Source organism: Hippoglossus hippoglossus, chromosome 13 (assembly GCF_009819705.1).
Source record: "Hippoglossus hippoglossus isolate fHipHip1 chromosome 13, fHipHip1.pri, whole genome shotgun sequence".
Taxonomy (NCBI): domain Eukaryota; kingdom Metazoa; phylum Chordata; class Actinopteri; order Pleuronectiformes; family Pleuronectidae; genus Hippoglossus; species Hippoglossus hippoglossus.
In genome coordinates this window covers 4,358,591-4,375,929 of record NC_047163.1, presented here as the reverse complement: position 1 = coordinate 4,375,929, position 17,339 = coordinate 4,358,591, and the positions used below count along the sequence as shown (strand labels likewise).

Below are 17,339 nucleotides of genomic sequence, written 5' to 3'. Positions count from 1 at the left end.
CACTGGGAGGTTTGGAAACCCTTGTTCTTGCGAATTATTTGTTTTAGGCTGTGTCATTGGTTAGTGGTGTGCACGGATAAGGAGCGTCCTCAGACTAATTACGCTCAAGGTAACAGGAATGAAATTATCATTTGAAAAGTTATTTCATGATTTCTTTTGTTTTTCCAGACATAAGGCAACAAGCCTTTGGTCAGTGGAGTCTGAGTCTGAGCAGTTGTCTGCAAGTAAGATGGTGTTTTTCTGTTTTACAATGCATTTCATTTGCAATCACGCCAAATTATTGTGTTTGTGCCGGCTGCACAGATTCCAGCCTGTCGGGACGTCGTGTCGACAGGCAGAAAAAGGCACTGAGAGTTTATGCCTGGTTGCGTTTTGCACTGGAGACAAGATTGTACTGCAGCATCAGCCTGTGACTTGTTTCCTCTTGTTATACGTTTGATTCCAGTGTCAATGTCTAATAGTTGCGGCAGCACAGCTCCTAAGGATTAAGATTTCATTAGTTAGTTAAATTTTTAATCTTCACCGCTGAGCAGTCTTGTGTTTTTTCCTCGACAATTCTGCTTCGTCAAACCCAAAGACACTGAAGAATTACAGGAAAAAGTTAATCACAGGGGAACTGACGTGAAACATAAGCATGCAGCCTTTCAGCTCTGGAGAACTGTGTACACTGGGAGGAAATACTGGAAGATGAAACGCCATCATGTTAGTCCATCCTTCAAAAATGATTCCATGAAGTCACTGAACGACTGCAGCACATATCACATGCTGTCTGGTGTATTTACTGTAAAATAATAAATGCAAATGTGAAAACAAGCAAACAGCAGTAAAACAAAGTTATCAGTCGTGCAGATTATGTGAAAATATATATAAGAACTTCCACAGCACGGTCACAGTAACGCACAGAACTGCAATACTTCCAGGTCCTTTATGATCTAACTGAGAATCTGCTGCCTTCAAACCTCTGCAGCATTCCAGTGTAGTTACTGGGCTGTGCAGTGGGCAGCTGTGGTGCAATGGTACATTCATAGTGTGAATATCTGTGGCAAATAGAAACTCCAAGAATGTTGTAAAAAATGAACAATACATTCATATTCAGCCACACAAAAAATATTTAAATGATCACTTTTGCACAAACCTGTAATTTCCATCTTTTTTTTTTTTGCATCACAAGATCGAGAAAAATGAGTAGAGGAAAAAAACACAGGCATGAAGTTGGTGCGTACTGATGCCAGGATTAATGAAATATAAAAACCTACTGTACATATTTGTATGGTTGAGAAGTTTTTGTGCAGAACCACAGCTGGCCAGAATATCCCCAAACCATTTTAATTGATCCCTTTACTCTGCACTGTCTTGTTTAGCATATTTGGGGATTTTTTGCATGAATGCAAATGTCATCTCTGCCTCTGGAGAGCATAACCAGCCAAAAGAAAATCATCTGATGTGTGTGCGCTCTTTGTAGGATGAGGACAGCTCAAATTATCGGTGGCCATCTGACTCCCATCTGGGTCTGTTTGCACTAATTCTTCACACTCAGCTTGGGGGGGGGGGGAGACCCCTACAGTGCCTCTAATGTTGAAGGCCCATGAAGGGAATATAATACTGTCAAAATTTCAGAGAGCAGGAATGCCACCCACCAGTTAGACACCCCCTGGTGTTCACTTGAGAAAGTGTCCCTGGGGTTTGTTTAAATTTCAAGGCCACACACACACACAAACACACACACACACACACACACACACACACACACACACACACACACACACACACACACACACACACACGGATCAGTGTGGACCGAGCTCAAGGCAGTTTACCGCCGATGGTTCTCAGTTTGTGGAGAAGTAAGAAGAAGTGGACCATCAGAGCAGCAGGTCAACGTGAGGGCCGTGTTATCGGAGATCAACTAGCAAATTAGTGGATTCAAGTTAGTGAAACTGTGTAAATGAAACCAGGAGATATTTCAGTTCCTATACATGTGAAACACACAAAGACAAGTGTCGCCTGACAATAAATTCACTTCCACATCCCTTCTTGGCAGCGAGCGCACGTCTCTGCAGTGAAAACACACGAAACGTTTGAGCTTGCGTTGCTTCCACGACGTGCATTTGTTGAACACTCTACAAGGTTTTTTATTCCAAAATATGATTCAGCCTTGTGTGAAGCAGACTGTGCCTAATACGTCCTGTAGCGCTGCTCTCAATCTGCTGGTGTGTTACGGCCATGAAGAGTGTTGTGCTTGTGCCTCTGAAGCCGATACACTGGTACGTAACCTCGGTGGGATTACTGGCAGCATGGCCAAATAAGGCAAGGGCTCGGCCGTCAGAGAGTCCGGCTGACGTCCTCAGACATGAAGCCCAGTAACTAGAAGGGTCAGACAGCCTGCAGATCTCCCGATTCTCAGAACAGTGGAAAGTTGCTCAGCCACTCGTGAAGTCTGCTTTCTATCTCACTCTAGTTGGGCTAATGTTTGGTGGGGGGGGGATGGGCCGCGGCGGAGGAGAGAGCCATTAGGAGGGAAGTGGTCGGAGGAAATAAGAGGTAGTGGGAGTGACGGGGGTTGTGGCTTTTAAGAAACCATTTTCTAAACATAGAGAGGAGTCGGTGCAATAACACGGGCGGGGGGGGTTGGGGGAGTGAGAGGAAGAGATGGCAGCGAAATGTGTCGTTTCATTATGACAGATGCACGTGACGGTCGAGAGTTGAAGTGACAATGATTATTTAGTCCGGGGCCCGCTGGAAAAAAAAGCAGAGTGATTGATTCTCGCTCCCGAGCAGCAGGAAGAGAAATAGTTCCTCCGCATCACATTCCTTTGGCTCGTGATGAAGTGCAGTGAAATAATATTTTTTCACAGGGAGCAGCGGCTGTCAGGTCTTCTGAAACAAATCGAGATGGACCAGAGAGTTTGGCTTCAAGGCTGGAACGTCCCTCTCAAGGGCGGAGGGAAGATGCGTAAAATGATTCACAGGGTCCAGCGCAGAGTTTGCAGTGGACTCAGGAACTCAGTGGGAGATCGGTATAAAAGGCCCGAGCTCCACCAGCGTGTTCGGCGTCTGATCTCACCGAGGGAATGACCACAAACAAGCTGCTGTATTTTCATGCCTTTGTGTTGGCCGGGCATGAAAGCATCGCTTGTAGATACAAAACCCACACTTTTTTCTTTGCAGTCAACTCCGGCTTCAACAGCATATCCACTGTGGAACCAGTACGCCCTCGAGCAAACACTCTGCAGCACCCCCGACTGATATCAATCCTCTGCATCCAATAGGTTATGGAGGAATGCATGTCAGAGGGGGCTGCAGTAATCTGATTACAAACACGGTGAATGCATCGTATCAGATCGTGTAACTTTTGGAGTAATCAGATTATAAATGCATTTCAAAGCCATTTTGCCATCTGCATAGAAATACGTGAAATTAAATGTGAAGTGTAATGTGGTTTTGAAAAAAAGATTATGAAGCTGAACATGCCGACTTTATCTCAACAAAAAAAATCTGTATTAAAATAATATCTTTTAATATCACCTTTGTAAACACATCTTTGTAATCCCCCAGTCTGAGTGGGCCACTTCTCCGATCAGTGTCACAATTTACTTTTAATTAATGATTTACATACAGTACGGATGATGAAGAGAGGAGGAGGAGGAGGAGGAGGAGGAGGAGATGCTAGAGTGCGAGAACACATGAAATATCTGCTGTGCGACTGCTAATTGCGCGTGGAGGAGGTCCCGTACCTTTGCGGCGCCGATTTGCTCCTTCCGAAATTTTTCCAGGGGCGTAATCAAAACATCATCTGCATTCTGAATCTGAAATGACAAATAAAGACAGACAGTGTTACAGGGACAGAAGAAGAGCTGAAGATGTGATCCGACTTCTGAGTTATTCAAAAATACTATCAGAGGGGGGGGAAATATCACAAAAAAACCTTTAATCTTGTAATCATTCACTCGTATTACAAAGCTCTTACTTTACAAATGTGCACACGAGGGGGAACTTAGCACTGAGAATTATCCCGTTCAAGTCAAATACAGATGCATTGAGTCCAAATACAAGTGGAGGACGGAGCAATCACATCCGTTAATATCTCTTAAACCTGGTGACAATGAACAATGCGTCACCGCCAGGTTCCAAAATGAGCCCAGTGGAGATAAGCGACAGAGCACTCAACAATGGTGCTGCTGGATAGAAGGAAATGAAGCCTTTTTATGTGAGCTGTGAAGCACCGGCGATGTCAGACCTCGCAAGAAAGATGACACGGCGCGGCCGATGAGGAAGCTTTACAGCCGCAGCCTGCGATGCATTTCAATTCTGCAGGTTTGCACGTGCTGGTGACCTCGCCTGCGATCGTGACCAGAGTGAAAGGTCTCTGCTGCCGGAGGCTCCACCTCCACACCCCCCCCCCCGCAGACAGAAACAGATATAGGCGAGATATATTGCGCCAATTACAGTCGACGCCCCGATCCTCGCAGGTGAGCGTTTTCCGAGAGGTGCCATTAAGGTGCTGCTGAATTTCCTGTGGATGGGTTTTCATTCAGGCGAGATCAGATGACATCAGACAGGCGGGGGCCGCTCGGCGGGAGGCGCCGTCACAAAGCGACACAGCTCTTAAGGTTGATTTAAGGTGTTTTTCTGTGTGGTGAGTGTATGTGATAAACTAAAGGCTGTGCTCCATAATACGGATATGATACCAGCTCTAATTTAGAGATGTCGGCTCAGATGGACTATCAGCTCCCCAGCTACACACACACACACACACACACACAAAGACACACACACATACACCTCAGGAGTTTTTGTTTTGAACCATTAATCACGGCACATTTTCATTGTCCCAAAATAATCCTGACGGCTCCATCAACCAACCTGAACGAGCGACTTCAGAGGGGGAAGCTTCGATCTCTGCAATCTTTCCTTTAACATGCAGTGAACGTGGGATGGTGTGAGATTGCGGCGTCGATTCGTAGCTTTGTTTTTTTTTTATAACGTACTTATATTACGACGTGATATCAGCGGTCGAAACCGTAACCTTGTTCAGATGGTGTTTATCATAAGCGGTGTGTGAAGATGGACGAGGTGACAGCTCCCCCAAATGGAAAACTAAATCATCTGGATCGCCCCCTGGTGGCTGTCTGCAATAGTGTTGAATACATTTTCCTCTCTCATTCAAGATCAAGGCCTCAGTCTTTTTTGATATGTAGGTGTTGATTATTCCTGTATGTTTGGTTTGAATTGGTTATTTGATGCTATGAAAACCTTGGCGGAGACCACGATCACTACTGCTCAGGCTCTGGCTCGAAAAAGCATCGAAGGCACAAGATGGCGGCGCCTGTATCTGGGATATTTTGGCTCCATTTTTTGTAAAACTGGAGGAAGTGAAGACACAGCGTCCATTTTAATATACAGTCTATGGTAGTAGTACTGTATTACAATTCTAAATATTACAAATATATGTCTACATTACTGTTCTATACATAATATTTCAATAGTTCAACAAAACTTGAGTTAAAGCAAAGGTAAACAACGGGCTAAAATAATTTCGATACCCTTGATATTAAGAACTAAATAATCATTGGGTTTCATGAACAAATTATCAGTAATAAACAATTAATTACTACGTAGACTGTCGACCTTCAATGACACGTTTCTACAAATATAATTTTAGATCTGGTCATGTGCTGCAAAATGATTTTCAATGTCAAAAAAGAGCAAATAAGATATTTTGAAAGCAACAATATTTGCGATGATTAGAAGTTATGTGTAAACAGACTTAGACACAACAGCACAAAGAATATTAAGTTGTTAGTTCCATTTGAATTTATGCAGAAATCAAATCCACATTCAACATAAGCACTCATTTAAAAACCTGTATTACACGCTGAGACTAGATGGGATTTAAAAAGCAATAAAAGAAAAAACTACTTCAGTGAGATAAACCAACACAATCTAGTTATAAGGGCCAATCCATTAGGAGAGTAGAGGACATCTGATGGTCATCAAATCTAACTGTTACAATCCTGCAGTCATATCGAAGTCATCGCGTTATCCACTGTGTCAACAGCGAGAATCATACGACTCTGTCAGCGTGATAATGTCATTTCCTCCGTCTTATCTCCTCATGCTTTCAGTCTAATTGAGTCTGCAGTATTAAGGCTTTAGATGGAGCTTGCCATTAAATGTCAGTTAAATGAACAGCACAATTAAACGTAAAAGTATCAAAACGTAAAAAGCTTTTTGAGATGATGGTCTCATATTTAGGATTGAATAAACTTCCATGTGTTTCTATAGGCTTCAACATTTAGATGTTGTACGACCAAAGTCAGCCTTGAATTTACACCTCGACAAGGAATGGGAACTGATATATTTGCGCACAATCAGCGCACATTAAACCCATTATCAGAATTTAATTTCCAATAAGCTGATTCAGATATTTATACTTTGCAAAGGGGCCAACTTATTTAAGGACTCAATGGATTACTTTCAAACTGGCGTCGTGCCGAATGCCCTCAGCAACAGCCTCTCTCAACAGGATTAAATCCATATGAGCGAGCACAGTGTGATGCTTGAAAGGATGCAATGGCGCTAAGCAATTTCATTACTGGATAGGGGGGAGGAATGTCAATGTGCTGTATTTCCCCTGCCCCTGCTTTTTCGCTCGTCCAAATATCAGGCGGATCAAAAGTGTTGCTCTGAGGTTAATTTGCAGAGACAGATCAGAATGCCACCAAGGCCCGGGCCAAATTGAATAGTGCAAAGCGTACCAACTGAAATTTCCCTTTGACACCTGTCAAAAAAGATACGGAGGATTTGTTTAAATGTGAAATTATCTGGAAACGCAACTAGTCCATTCTCCCTTATTCATTCATCTAAGCCATTAAAATGTACCCTGAAGGATCTGACAACCTTTTCTGCAATTTCTTTTGCAATTAAGATGCATATATGAGCATAAATCCCACAAACGCCTATAGATAACCTTACCCCCCCAGGTCGGTTCTTGTTAGTATAGCCCATCAGGTGTTATCACCCTGTTGGACAAAACCATGAAGTCTATTCTGCAAGTTTTACACAGCGTCGTGTTGCAGATCTGTCGGAAGAGCATATAGGTTGTTAATGTCATTCACTCCTGGGAAACGGTGTGTGTGTGTCAGTGTGTGTTTGTGTGTGTGTGTGTACTTATTTTCAAAGCACAGCATTTGCTTGTAGGTGACAATCATCGGAGCATTTAACGGTGAATTGCTGACTCACTGGCTGCAGTATTTGGTAGTAAATAACCTTTATGGGATTTTTGCCCGCTCCGTTTTGACATCGTCTTCACAATGAAGAGCCGACTTAATGCACCTGAGGTCCTGCTTCTCCGCTGCAAATCAACTCAAGTACTTTCTATATGAATACACACAAACATATAAACACACCGGTGCCGCCGTGGTCTGCCGGTTGAAGGCGGTGTCCATAAAAGCGCGGTCGTTCACTGTGCCGCACCATCGTTCAAATGAAAAATCATATTTTTTCTTTTTTTTTGCTTGTTGTTAAGCAACTTCACGTCTACACACACAGAATATCCAGGAAAACTTGGCTCCGGGCTCAGAAGAAAGTTCTGGAGAAAAATATATATAAAAAGGTAACAAGGCTTTGACGAGTCGGCCTCGGGTTGCCAGTTAAAATCTGCCAACTGTGACAGCCCAGCAACAGCCTCTGACAAGGAAAAGGTGGAACAATCCCCTGAGATTATTGAGATCTGACCTAACACAGGCGTTTTGGCCAGAATTGATTTGTTTTAGAGTTTGTTGTTAGTTTGTAGAAACATTATGTGATTGAAGCAATGAAGATTAAAAACATTAAAAACAAGATTTAGCCTCAGCAGAGAGAAATCGAGTTATATGTCAGGAATTAACTTTTGTTTGTTTCCAATGATACAGAAAAAAACCTCATCATGTTTATATAATCATATTAAATTTGTTTTAAAAAAAACAAGTAACTTTTAAATAGAACGATCTTGTGTTTTAATGTTGGTTGACATATTTGTATTTGACCTTTTTTGGCAGAATAGTAAGCATGAACTGTTGGCAGCGAAAGGGGAAAGACATTCAGCGCCAAGGGTCAGGCTGGAATCGAACCTGTGGCCGCTGCAAGAGGAGTGAAGCCGCCGTATATCGCGTGCCGCCCACCTTCCATTTTAGCAACATAACAGAATAATTTCACCGCTGCTCATGTAAGAATATGCCAAACACCAAGAATCACAACTCAAGTAGAAACCTAAATCTAAGTGCTATAATTAGGGAAAACACTTATATTATGAAAGTAGGAAGGTTTGGTTAATCACTGATCGAGTACAAACAAGGCCAAGTGTGTCAGCCAAGTCCTGCAGCTTCCTCCGTATAGTTGCACCGGCCGTCAGGAAAAAAAACTGCGACAAATCCACCGCATTGGGTGGGTCTGCGGACCGTAAAGAAATCAATAAAGTTTTTACTGTCCCTGCGAAAATATTTCCTCGCCCTGTGGCAGCGAGGATTTCACGGTGAAAACAAGGTTTATAGAAAACCAATCTAAACACAGATGGTGTCATTATTCGTCAGCCATTACACCGCGCAGTCACCATTACGTCACAATCACAAGTCTCTTCTCACCTTGAAAGCGTGCGTACTGAATGTGGCCTTCGCTCCTGGATGTCATCACATTTCCCTCGTCCGAGGTTAGTGTCGTGTGTGAATGATCGACCGAAGCCTTTGGGATCGAAACGCAGCTGATCTGAATGGACAATCGTGTCAATTTATTAAGTGTAAAAGTGCGAGTGCGCGAAGTTGACACATGTAGTGGAGGACTGTCGATAAGAGTGGGAGGTGTGTGTGTGTGTGTGTGTGTGTGTGTGTGTGTGTGTGTGTGTGTGTGTGTGTGTGTGTGTGTGTGTGTGTGTGTGTGTGTGTGTGTGTGTGTGTGTGTGTGTGTGTGTATTCCTCACGTCTAAAGGAGCCTGAGTGCCAGACATCTGCACCTACTTTGTTCTTCGGCTGCATCGCGGCTAATGATCGCCAGCAGCATCAGATAAAAATGATCAGCGACACTCGCACCAATAACCACAACGAAACCAAAAGGAATTAGTCAGACTCATTAAAGTAGGTGTAAGCAAAGCCCCCCCACACAACCTAATTAATGTGCTAAAAAGCATAAAAAACATTATTGCCCTGATCATTATTACAGAGTCAAAATGTCCCAATTCATGCTGATGGTGCGATTTGACCTCTATTAAAAAGAGGGGGAGCTGTAGTTGTGTTGTTTCAGTCGCTTCTCTCTGCAGATTGTTGTTTGTGTTGATGTGTGTGTGTGTGTGTGTGTGTGTGTGTGTGTGTGTGTGTGTGTGTGTGTGTGTGTGTGTGTGTGTGTGGGACTTATTGCAGGGCTAAATCTTTATCTGCTGCAGCACCGGCACCGGCAGCAGCAGAAGCCGAAAGAATTGTCGTCCTCCCCCAACTTTTATGAGCTATGAAATAAAAAATAAAAAAAACCTCTGCAGACAGAGTCGCGCGACGCTGTGCGAGTACAAGTGACACATCTGCCCTGCACATTTCATCAGAGAGTAAAGCTGCTGGGCGAGGATATGAGGCCGTCGCTGGTTTGTGGCTTCCATTAGGATTTTCTGTTATTCAAGTACAGTTTGGTTTCCTGTGATATATTGTAACGCTTGTTGATATCAGAGTGTGAAAGCTGCAAGGAGAGCGGTTGAATATTTCCCTCATCCTTGTGCATTAAAACACTTTTTCTATGTGTTATTCACAGAGTCAAACTGTGTTTTTCCACAAAGAAATCAGGAAAATTGCTATTTTCTGTGTCTGTCAAGGGATCGCAGCTAAAAATAAACATGAGACATCAGGAGAGCTATTCCCCCCCGACACCCACAGAAAGATCAGATCCTGAAGTCGTAATATTTCCCGGAGTACGATGCATTATCATTTCATATAATTTTACATGACAATAGTCTAAGTAAAGTAGAAGTACATAGTTAATAATATTCTTACTCTACCTCCTGAGAGCCGCCCACAGGATTTCATGGTCACTACAGTTTGTCTTTACATAGAAGTTATTTAGTGAGGAGGCGTCCAGTGATGAGTGAAGCTGTAATTCAGTGCTGGTGATAACAAATGAATCCCAAAATATTCATATCTGTTGCTTGTAAGTGAAAAGTTCTGAGTCGAGAACCTAAACCCTCAATCCGGCCGAGACGGCCCCGTTGCCATGGAAATACAGAAAAAAACCAAGTTGAATCAAATAAATAACTTTTTCGTGAAATTCGAAAAAATCAAAAGGCCCCACTTCACCACCTGATTAACGTCACTGTGAAGTTGCTCCGGAAACAAAACCCACTCACATTTTGGCCGAGTCAAGCCCGTTGCCACGGAGACACAGGAAAAAGAAATCACTTCTCTGCCCGATTAACATAATTGTAAAGTTTCAAGAAAACGTTTCAACGTATCAAAAGTTTTGCTCTGAAAATGACAAGAAATACTGTAAATAAAATACTGACGGATGGATGGATGACAGGAAGGAAGGATATATTTGTCACTATATCCCCCCCCCCCCGATTTACTGATTTTCTCTAAAAGGCGTCAGGAAGTTTGATGATCTGCTGACGTCTTTATTTACATTTCACAGATTGGGTCGTAAAAAACAGCAAATAGGTGGTTGAAAAATCATTTTGTTGATGTCTGAACTTATTCTCTGCTTATGCATCGTATCGTCTAGTAGGGAAACTCCTGTTGTTCTGAACTCAGCAGGGGGGAAATGGCACATGAGTATGATACCTGTGTGTCGAAACAGGAAACTTCTACCACTTCTGCACTGGCTCTCTCTCTCTCTCTCTCTTACCTCGACTGCAGCCCCAGTGCACTGAAACAAAACATTTACAACAGCAACCAAAACTGTTGGCATAAAAAAAAAATTAAATTGGATCCTAAGAGATGAAGCTGTCATTGAGTTAGTGAAGCTGGCAGGCGGAGTTTACCGAGGACCCCGAGCGAGCGTGATAATTTGTCTGCTTATAGATTATTAAGAGTCGTATATCATGTATTAATTAAACGTAAGCCGGCTGAACCCTCGGCTTGATATATCAGATCATAAAAACTCTGTATCGTGTGGAGGTGATTCAGCTCCGAGGGATTCGAGCGACAGGAAACACGTCACGTCAGCAAACTGTCTAAATGTTCTTCTCTGCGACACGCGGCTTTCTGCAGACTGACAGTTGGCGTCAGAGGAGAGAAAACGCTTTTTCCATCAGAGGAATCGGTGACCTTGCTTTTCAGGAAGTGACACGTAACAAGCAGAAAGCACAAAGACACGAGAGCAGCGAGAAGGAGAAGGATCGTATCACGCTTTTAAAACACTGACATTCATACTTAAAGAGACTTGTTTGATACATACAGTCAACATTTCCCACTAACACCATGCATCTATGTGCAGCACTTTCACAATGTGTTGTGCAACATGTGCAATTTGTGGCTCAGTGTCTTGCCCAAGAACACGTAGATTAGAGGAGCCGGGTATCGAACCTCTAACCTTGTGGTTAGTGGACGATCTGCTCCACCCCCTGAGCCACAGCCGCCCACTACAACCTCATAATGGATGAACAGATACCTCAAAAAATGCATTTATGAACCATGCCTGACATCATTTTCTTCATGATGGGGGATAATCTCTCAATCCATAGAAGCTTTGGATTTTTCTCTCTAGCTCTATTATATCTGGGAAACTGTGTTTGTCGCTACACATTCTTGTTGACCTCAACCTTGACCTTTGACCCGTCCGCTCTAAGAGTTAATCATCTGCAGATTCCCTCCCGAGTAACACTTCCCTCCAAGTTTGGTGAAAGTGCGTCCTTGCGTTGTTGAGTTATTTCGTCCACACACAGACGGCTCGGGGTGAAAACAATAAAAAAAACATCTGTTCTTCTCATATTACTCATGGTTACATTTATTTATGTACTGCTGGACCGAAGCATCCACGGGAGCCAGGGTTTCCTGGAACAAAATACTACCGTTATCAAATCATCAATTTCATTTTACGGTTTTACGTGGATGTGTTAAAAGAAACGAGAATCTCTGCTGAGCTTTAATATCGCGTTGTATCGATGATTGAGGTGAATAATGATATACACAGTGACATCCCGGCTCCCGCTGAGGTTCACTCTAGCTGTGTGTGGGGGGGGGGGGGGGGGGGGGGGGGGGGTGTGTGTGTGTGTGTGTGTGTGTGTGTGTGTGTGTGTGTGTTTGATACTGTTCCTTCCACATACTTCGCAGACTTTCATTAAACAAGCCACCATCAATGCTGCTCAGAACAATGACTGCCTTTATTTCACACTGTTGTTTCAGGGTCAACGGGACATTCCTCAGTTCACAGGCGGCCGCACAAGGTATCCACAGTGTGAAGCTACTGTACTGTTAAATCCCCCCCCCCCCCCCCCCCCCCCCCCCCCCCCCCCCACACACACACACACACACACACACACACACACACACACACACACACACACACACACACACACACACAAACACACACAGTTCACACCATTGGGTTTCACTTGTGTGGCACAGATAAATGATGTGTAAGTGTTTGTGTTTAAAAGGCTGTTGAGGAGAATGTAAACCAGAGGAAAAACTCTCCACGTGGGAAATAAATGCAACGCGACGCCACAAATCAGCACCTAAGGGACCGTGAGTGTGGTTTTGTTGTTCATCTCATATAGAAGAGCAGGGAAACAATATTACGAGATGCATTTTGCTCTTATTACTGAGAGGGGAAATAATGATGCTGCGGCGGCTTGTTGAGCTGTCTTTAAGATTTGAGGGATGGCGCTAAAGACGTACAGGTTTCAGGAGTTTGTTTTTCTAATTCAAAACTAGAGACGGTCAGATACCAGCATCTGAAATGCCCCCGATCAGCGAGCACGCAAATCTATTCCATTATTTCTAGTGGTGGAGTATTTGCCACTTAGCAACAGACCTAATCCTTATACTATTACTGTGAAAGATACAGACAAAGGTATTTCATCTTTTTCTGAACTGTGGCTGCATGTTTACATTAAAAAAAAGGATTTATTTAATTTTGAAGTTGCTGTTTTATACCGTTACCGTACTGTTTGAAATGAAGGTCTTTTATATTATTTTATAACTGTGGCTGCACTTTAACAGCTATCTGAAGGAAGTAGCGTTTTCCTACATTTATTTATTTGTGTTCTTTTTCAGTTAAGATTGTCAAACAGGATAATATAAGATGTTCTATGGCATTTATCATCTGTATGTATTTGTTTTTTAAATGGTTAAACCTGGGGCCAGGCCATACAACAATGATAACAACCATCACTTCCATACAGGGTTAGTAGCATAAAGCTTTTAAAATATCATTCTGTTAATGCACTGGTAGCCGATCGGTACTGGGAATCGCCTGATAAGCAAAATCCAGGTACAGGAATCGGGAGAGGGAACCTAAAAATGGTATCGGAACATCTCTATTCAAAACTAAAATAAAGGAATTCAAACTCTAAACAGTGGGTCCATGTCCTTCATACCTGAGCCCAGTCTGATTCAGTGTATTTACCAGCCTGAGCACTATGTCACCTCCCACCTGACCAGAGCACAGGTCTGTCTGTGCCCGGTGCAGATGTGGCAACTCGCCCTCCGGCACTGGAAAGTGGGACGCTTCAATTCAATTCCAGAGGAGAATAGAAAGTGTCACCTGCGTGATCCGGGAGAGGTGGAAAAAAAAAAACCAAATGCACTTTTTTGTTCTGTTCTCCATTATACACAACACACGTTTAGATATATAGGCCTTTTAATAAAATGTCTCCAGAATGGGCTGATTTGTTTTCTGTGTCTGACGAATGTTCACGTGTGGAGATATTTTCAGACGGCTCTTTGGACGTCACAGCTATAAAACATAACTTTTAGAATATTGAGGCAGGAACTGTACCTTTAACACATCAATCATAAAACACCATCATGCCCTGTTAGCAAGCATCTGCAGGATGTATGGAGGTTTATTATAGGGCTGGGTCATACGGCCAAAATATTAGGGGTATTTTATATTAATATAAAATGTTATTTGTTACATTTATAGTGTCTTATGACTGAGAGGCCAGTTTTCAGTGTCTGACACTTATAATATATAATATATAAGTAATTAGTCTCATATCCTGGTTAAAACTAATTCACATACATCAAGTCTCATCATTTAAAATATGCATATAACCTGACACCATACATGGGAAACCTGACCGTTGTCATTAAGAATTTAATGATACAAAACTTCTTTCTTAAGTTTTCACGAGTCCAATTAGGTTTTATATTATTTCTAAACACTGATCAGCCACAACGTTAACAGCATTAACTAGTTTTAAAGTTGTGGCTCGTGCTGTGTAATTTTTTTTAATTAGTCGAGCCATGAAATAAATTAATCCGCAAAATAAATTAGATATCACATTACCAATGATTAACAATTAACTCTCAACACGGGTCACGGATGTACACCGATCTGCCAGAATCAATTACCGACTTTAGTGTCATTTTAAACATAACGGTTCGTTAAAATAAATTTCATTTAATGTCATCTTTCCAAAAAAAAAAAAAAATCCAATTTCTACTCTGTGAGCTGGAATATTAAAAATGCAGGAATTTCCCCCCCCCTTTTCAGTGAAAACAACAACAACAACAACAACAGGAAAACACACAATCTGTTTTACACCGCAGCCATAAAAGGCTCGCTCCCCCGGGGATAGGATCAACACACTGAACGCCACAACATCAGGGCACTGCCCCCCCACTCCTAAATGTCATCCGTGCTTAGCAGCGCTGAACCTTCGCAAACCATGCAGAACTCCGACCACTTTCCCTCCTCTTTATGCGGTTGAACGGGGTTATCAGCGGGGGAATTATAGCAGAAATCTTTCTTAAAAAGATGGAATCAGGGGAAGTCTTCACATGGAATCACACACTCGGCCAGTTTGTAAGCCAATCACAAAGTGGACGGGTTGAAAAAGATTTCAGGCCCTGGCCACCTGCCGGGCCAACAAACAATGAAGCTCTTCATCCTTGACGAGGCCCGGCCCGGAATTGGAGCCACGGCTAAGAGACACCTCAGAAATATACAGTAGATGCTGCTGGTTAACATTCTGGGGCTGGATCCGTGGCGTTTCGGGTTTCCTCGCCATCTGCTTTGAAACGTCTGAGTCTCACTCACTCCTATCAGTCGGTGTCCTTCTATTTTTAGTTTCACAGATTCAGTCCAGATGTGAAAAGGAGTAAGGGCGCGGGGGAGGGGAGGGGAGGGGGGAGGGATGGGAGGGAGAATCTGGGTTTTATTTTCAGGAACTGCTGCCGATGAAGAGTTTACACCCACTCGATGTATAGCAGAGTAGATCTCTCCCCTCGGTACCAGGCAGATTTCATTCATTTACGGAGCATGTGTTTGTTTGAAATGAGCTAATTGAGTTCTGCAAACCAACTGCTTTCAAAATTACACAAAGACCGGGAATGAAACCGTCTGGTCATTTGCACTTTCCTGCCTTTTTCTCAGTCACCCAGCCAGATGCACGCGCTTTGACAGCGAGGATCTGAAAACGCCGTGCTCTCCCATGTGTCAGATAGCAAAGGGTTTAATCTAAATACACAAAGCAAATAAAGCCTTTCGTAACAATGTTTAAGCCACCGACAGACAGCTGAAAACCCATTTGGCACCTCTCTCCCCGGAGATCACACATAACTCATCTCTATATTGGAGCCTGGGCTGTCATTCCTGACCTGATATCTTTGTAGCTCAAAAAGGGAGAAACATAATATGCTGCTTGGAGCTGGAATAATGTATTGGTCTGATACATCTGTCACAAACCAGCATGGGACACAGGTAACTAAGGGCACTAAGAGCTGATACCTCCACCAAGGGCCCAACAGTCCCCCTCATGAAACCACATTTCAATCTGCAAGATCCACCAATATTTATTTAGACCTTCACCAAATTGCATCATCTCATGGATATCAGTCCCATAAATACGCATTTTGTTTTTCAACAAGATCCATGAATTGTCTCTCAATGCTAAAGGTCTGCTCCTTTGTCTGAATCCGAGCGTAGATTTAATGGTGTCCCGTGTCCCATCCTTTCACCACGACAGATGTATAATCCTGCATCCATCAACCAACCAGCCGGCTGAGCAACCAACCGACCGACCGGAGTGAAAACCAGTGTTCCCATTACACAGTAGTTTTCAGGGGATCGGCACTACTACATGTCATCAACACCCGCACATGGACGTGTGTGGCTGCCCGATCATTTGCAGGATATTGTGAAAAACATTTTGAGTGTCTCTCTCTCTCTCTCTCTCTCTCTCTCTCTCTCTCTCTCTATGGCTGTCCTGTCACTTTAAAAGCCAAAAATACCAAATAAAACCATCGTCTCCGAACGATTTACCAGTTAAATCCAGCGGCTGAATCAACTCAGAGAAGGAAATGTAACAATCAAACATTTGATGCAAAGGCAGAGCCCCTATGCATGAATGGCCACAGCAGGAATGAGACAGCATTGTGTTAATTAGTGGACATATATGTTTGATAGTCATATTTTAATGAGAGAAAATCACATTTTTTTATTAATATAACTATTTATTTCAGGATCTTCACTGAACAGGAAGCTCCTCTTATCTCCAGCGTAATTCAAACCGTGATGAAAAACACACACAACAGAAATCAGAGCTTCACTGAAGAACCACTTTTCATTCAATAAAATGTCAAACACAACCGCGAGTGTCTTTGTTGTGTCTCCGCTCTCTCTGCTGTGACTTAGCCGAGCCTGACTGCATCTTCGTGAAATCTAATGAACTCGCTGGACGTGCTCACGGCTCGCCGATGCACGCACGCAGGCCATGAAAGGAAACATTATCTTCAAAATCTCTCCACTCTCTGTTCTTTTATCCGCTCGCAGAGTCCAAACAATTAGCTTGTTGCCACCAACACCGGTGAATTATTTAACAGCTGTAGTGATGCACTGTATCTGGCAGCATCAAACAGTCTTCACGCTTTTGACAGGGGTTAGAAGCTGCAACACTGATTTAATGAGCGGGTGTCGGAAAATAATACGCTCACAATGGATTTAACGCTTAAAGAACCGCTGGGCTTCTTTTCCCTTTGTTTTCATTCTACAAACAGAAGAACAGGCTTAATAACGATAAATCTGACATCATTAACTTTTTACAGTACGAAACCCTCCTGAATTGCAAGTGGCTGCAGCTCGATCCTTCATGATGGATTCATTACATCTTGTGTGCGCAGCTAGAGAAGCTATTGCACAACACCTGACACCACTCGATCACG

General features: G+C 43.0%; 1 protein-coding gene across 4 annotated transcripts in view; it reads right to left on the bottom strand.

Moving 5' to 3' along the window:
• The window catches only part of LOC117773359 (rho GTPase-activating protein 42), a 61,812-nt gene that overhangs the window by 17,028 nt on the left and 27,445 nt on the right, over positions 1 to 17,339 (bottom strand). For all 4 annotated transcript variants that reach the window (XM_034605200.1, XM_034605202.1, XM_034605199.1 and 1 more), the window contains exon 4: positions 3,735 to 3,806. In XM_034605200.1, the coding sequence (XP_034461091.1) occupies positions 3,735 to 3,806 (72 nt within the window). The remainder of the gene's footprint in view (positions 1 to 3,734; positions 3,807 to 17,339) is intronic.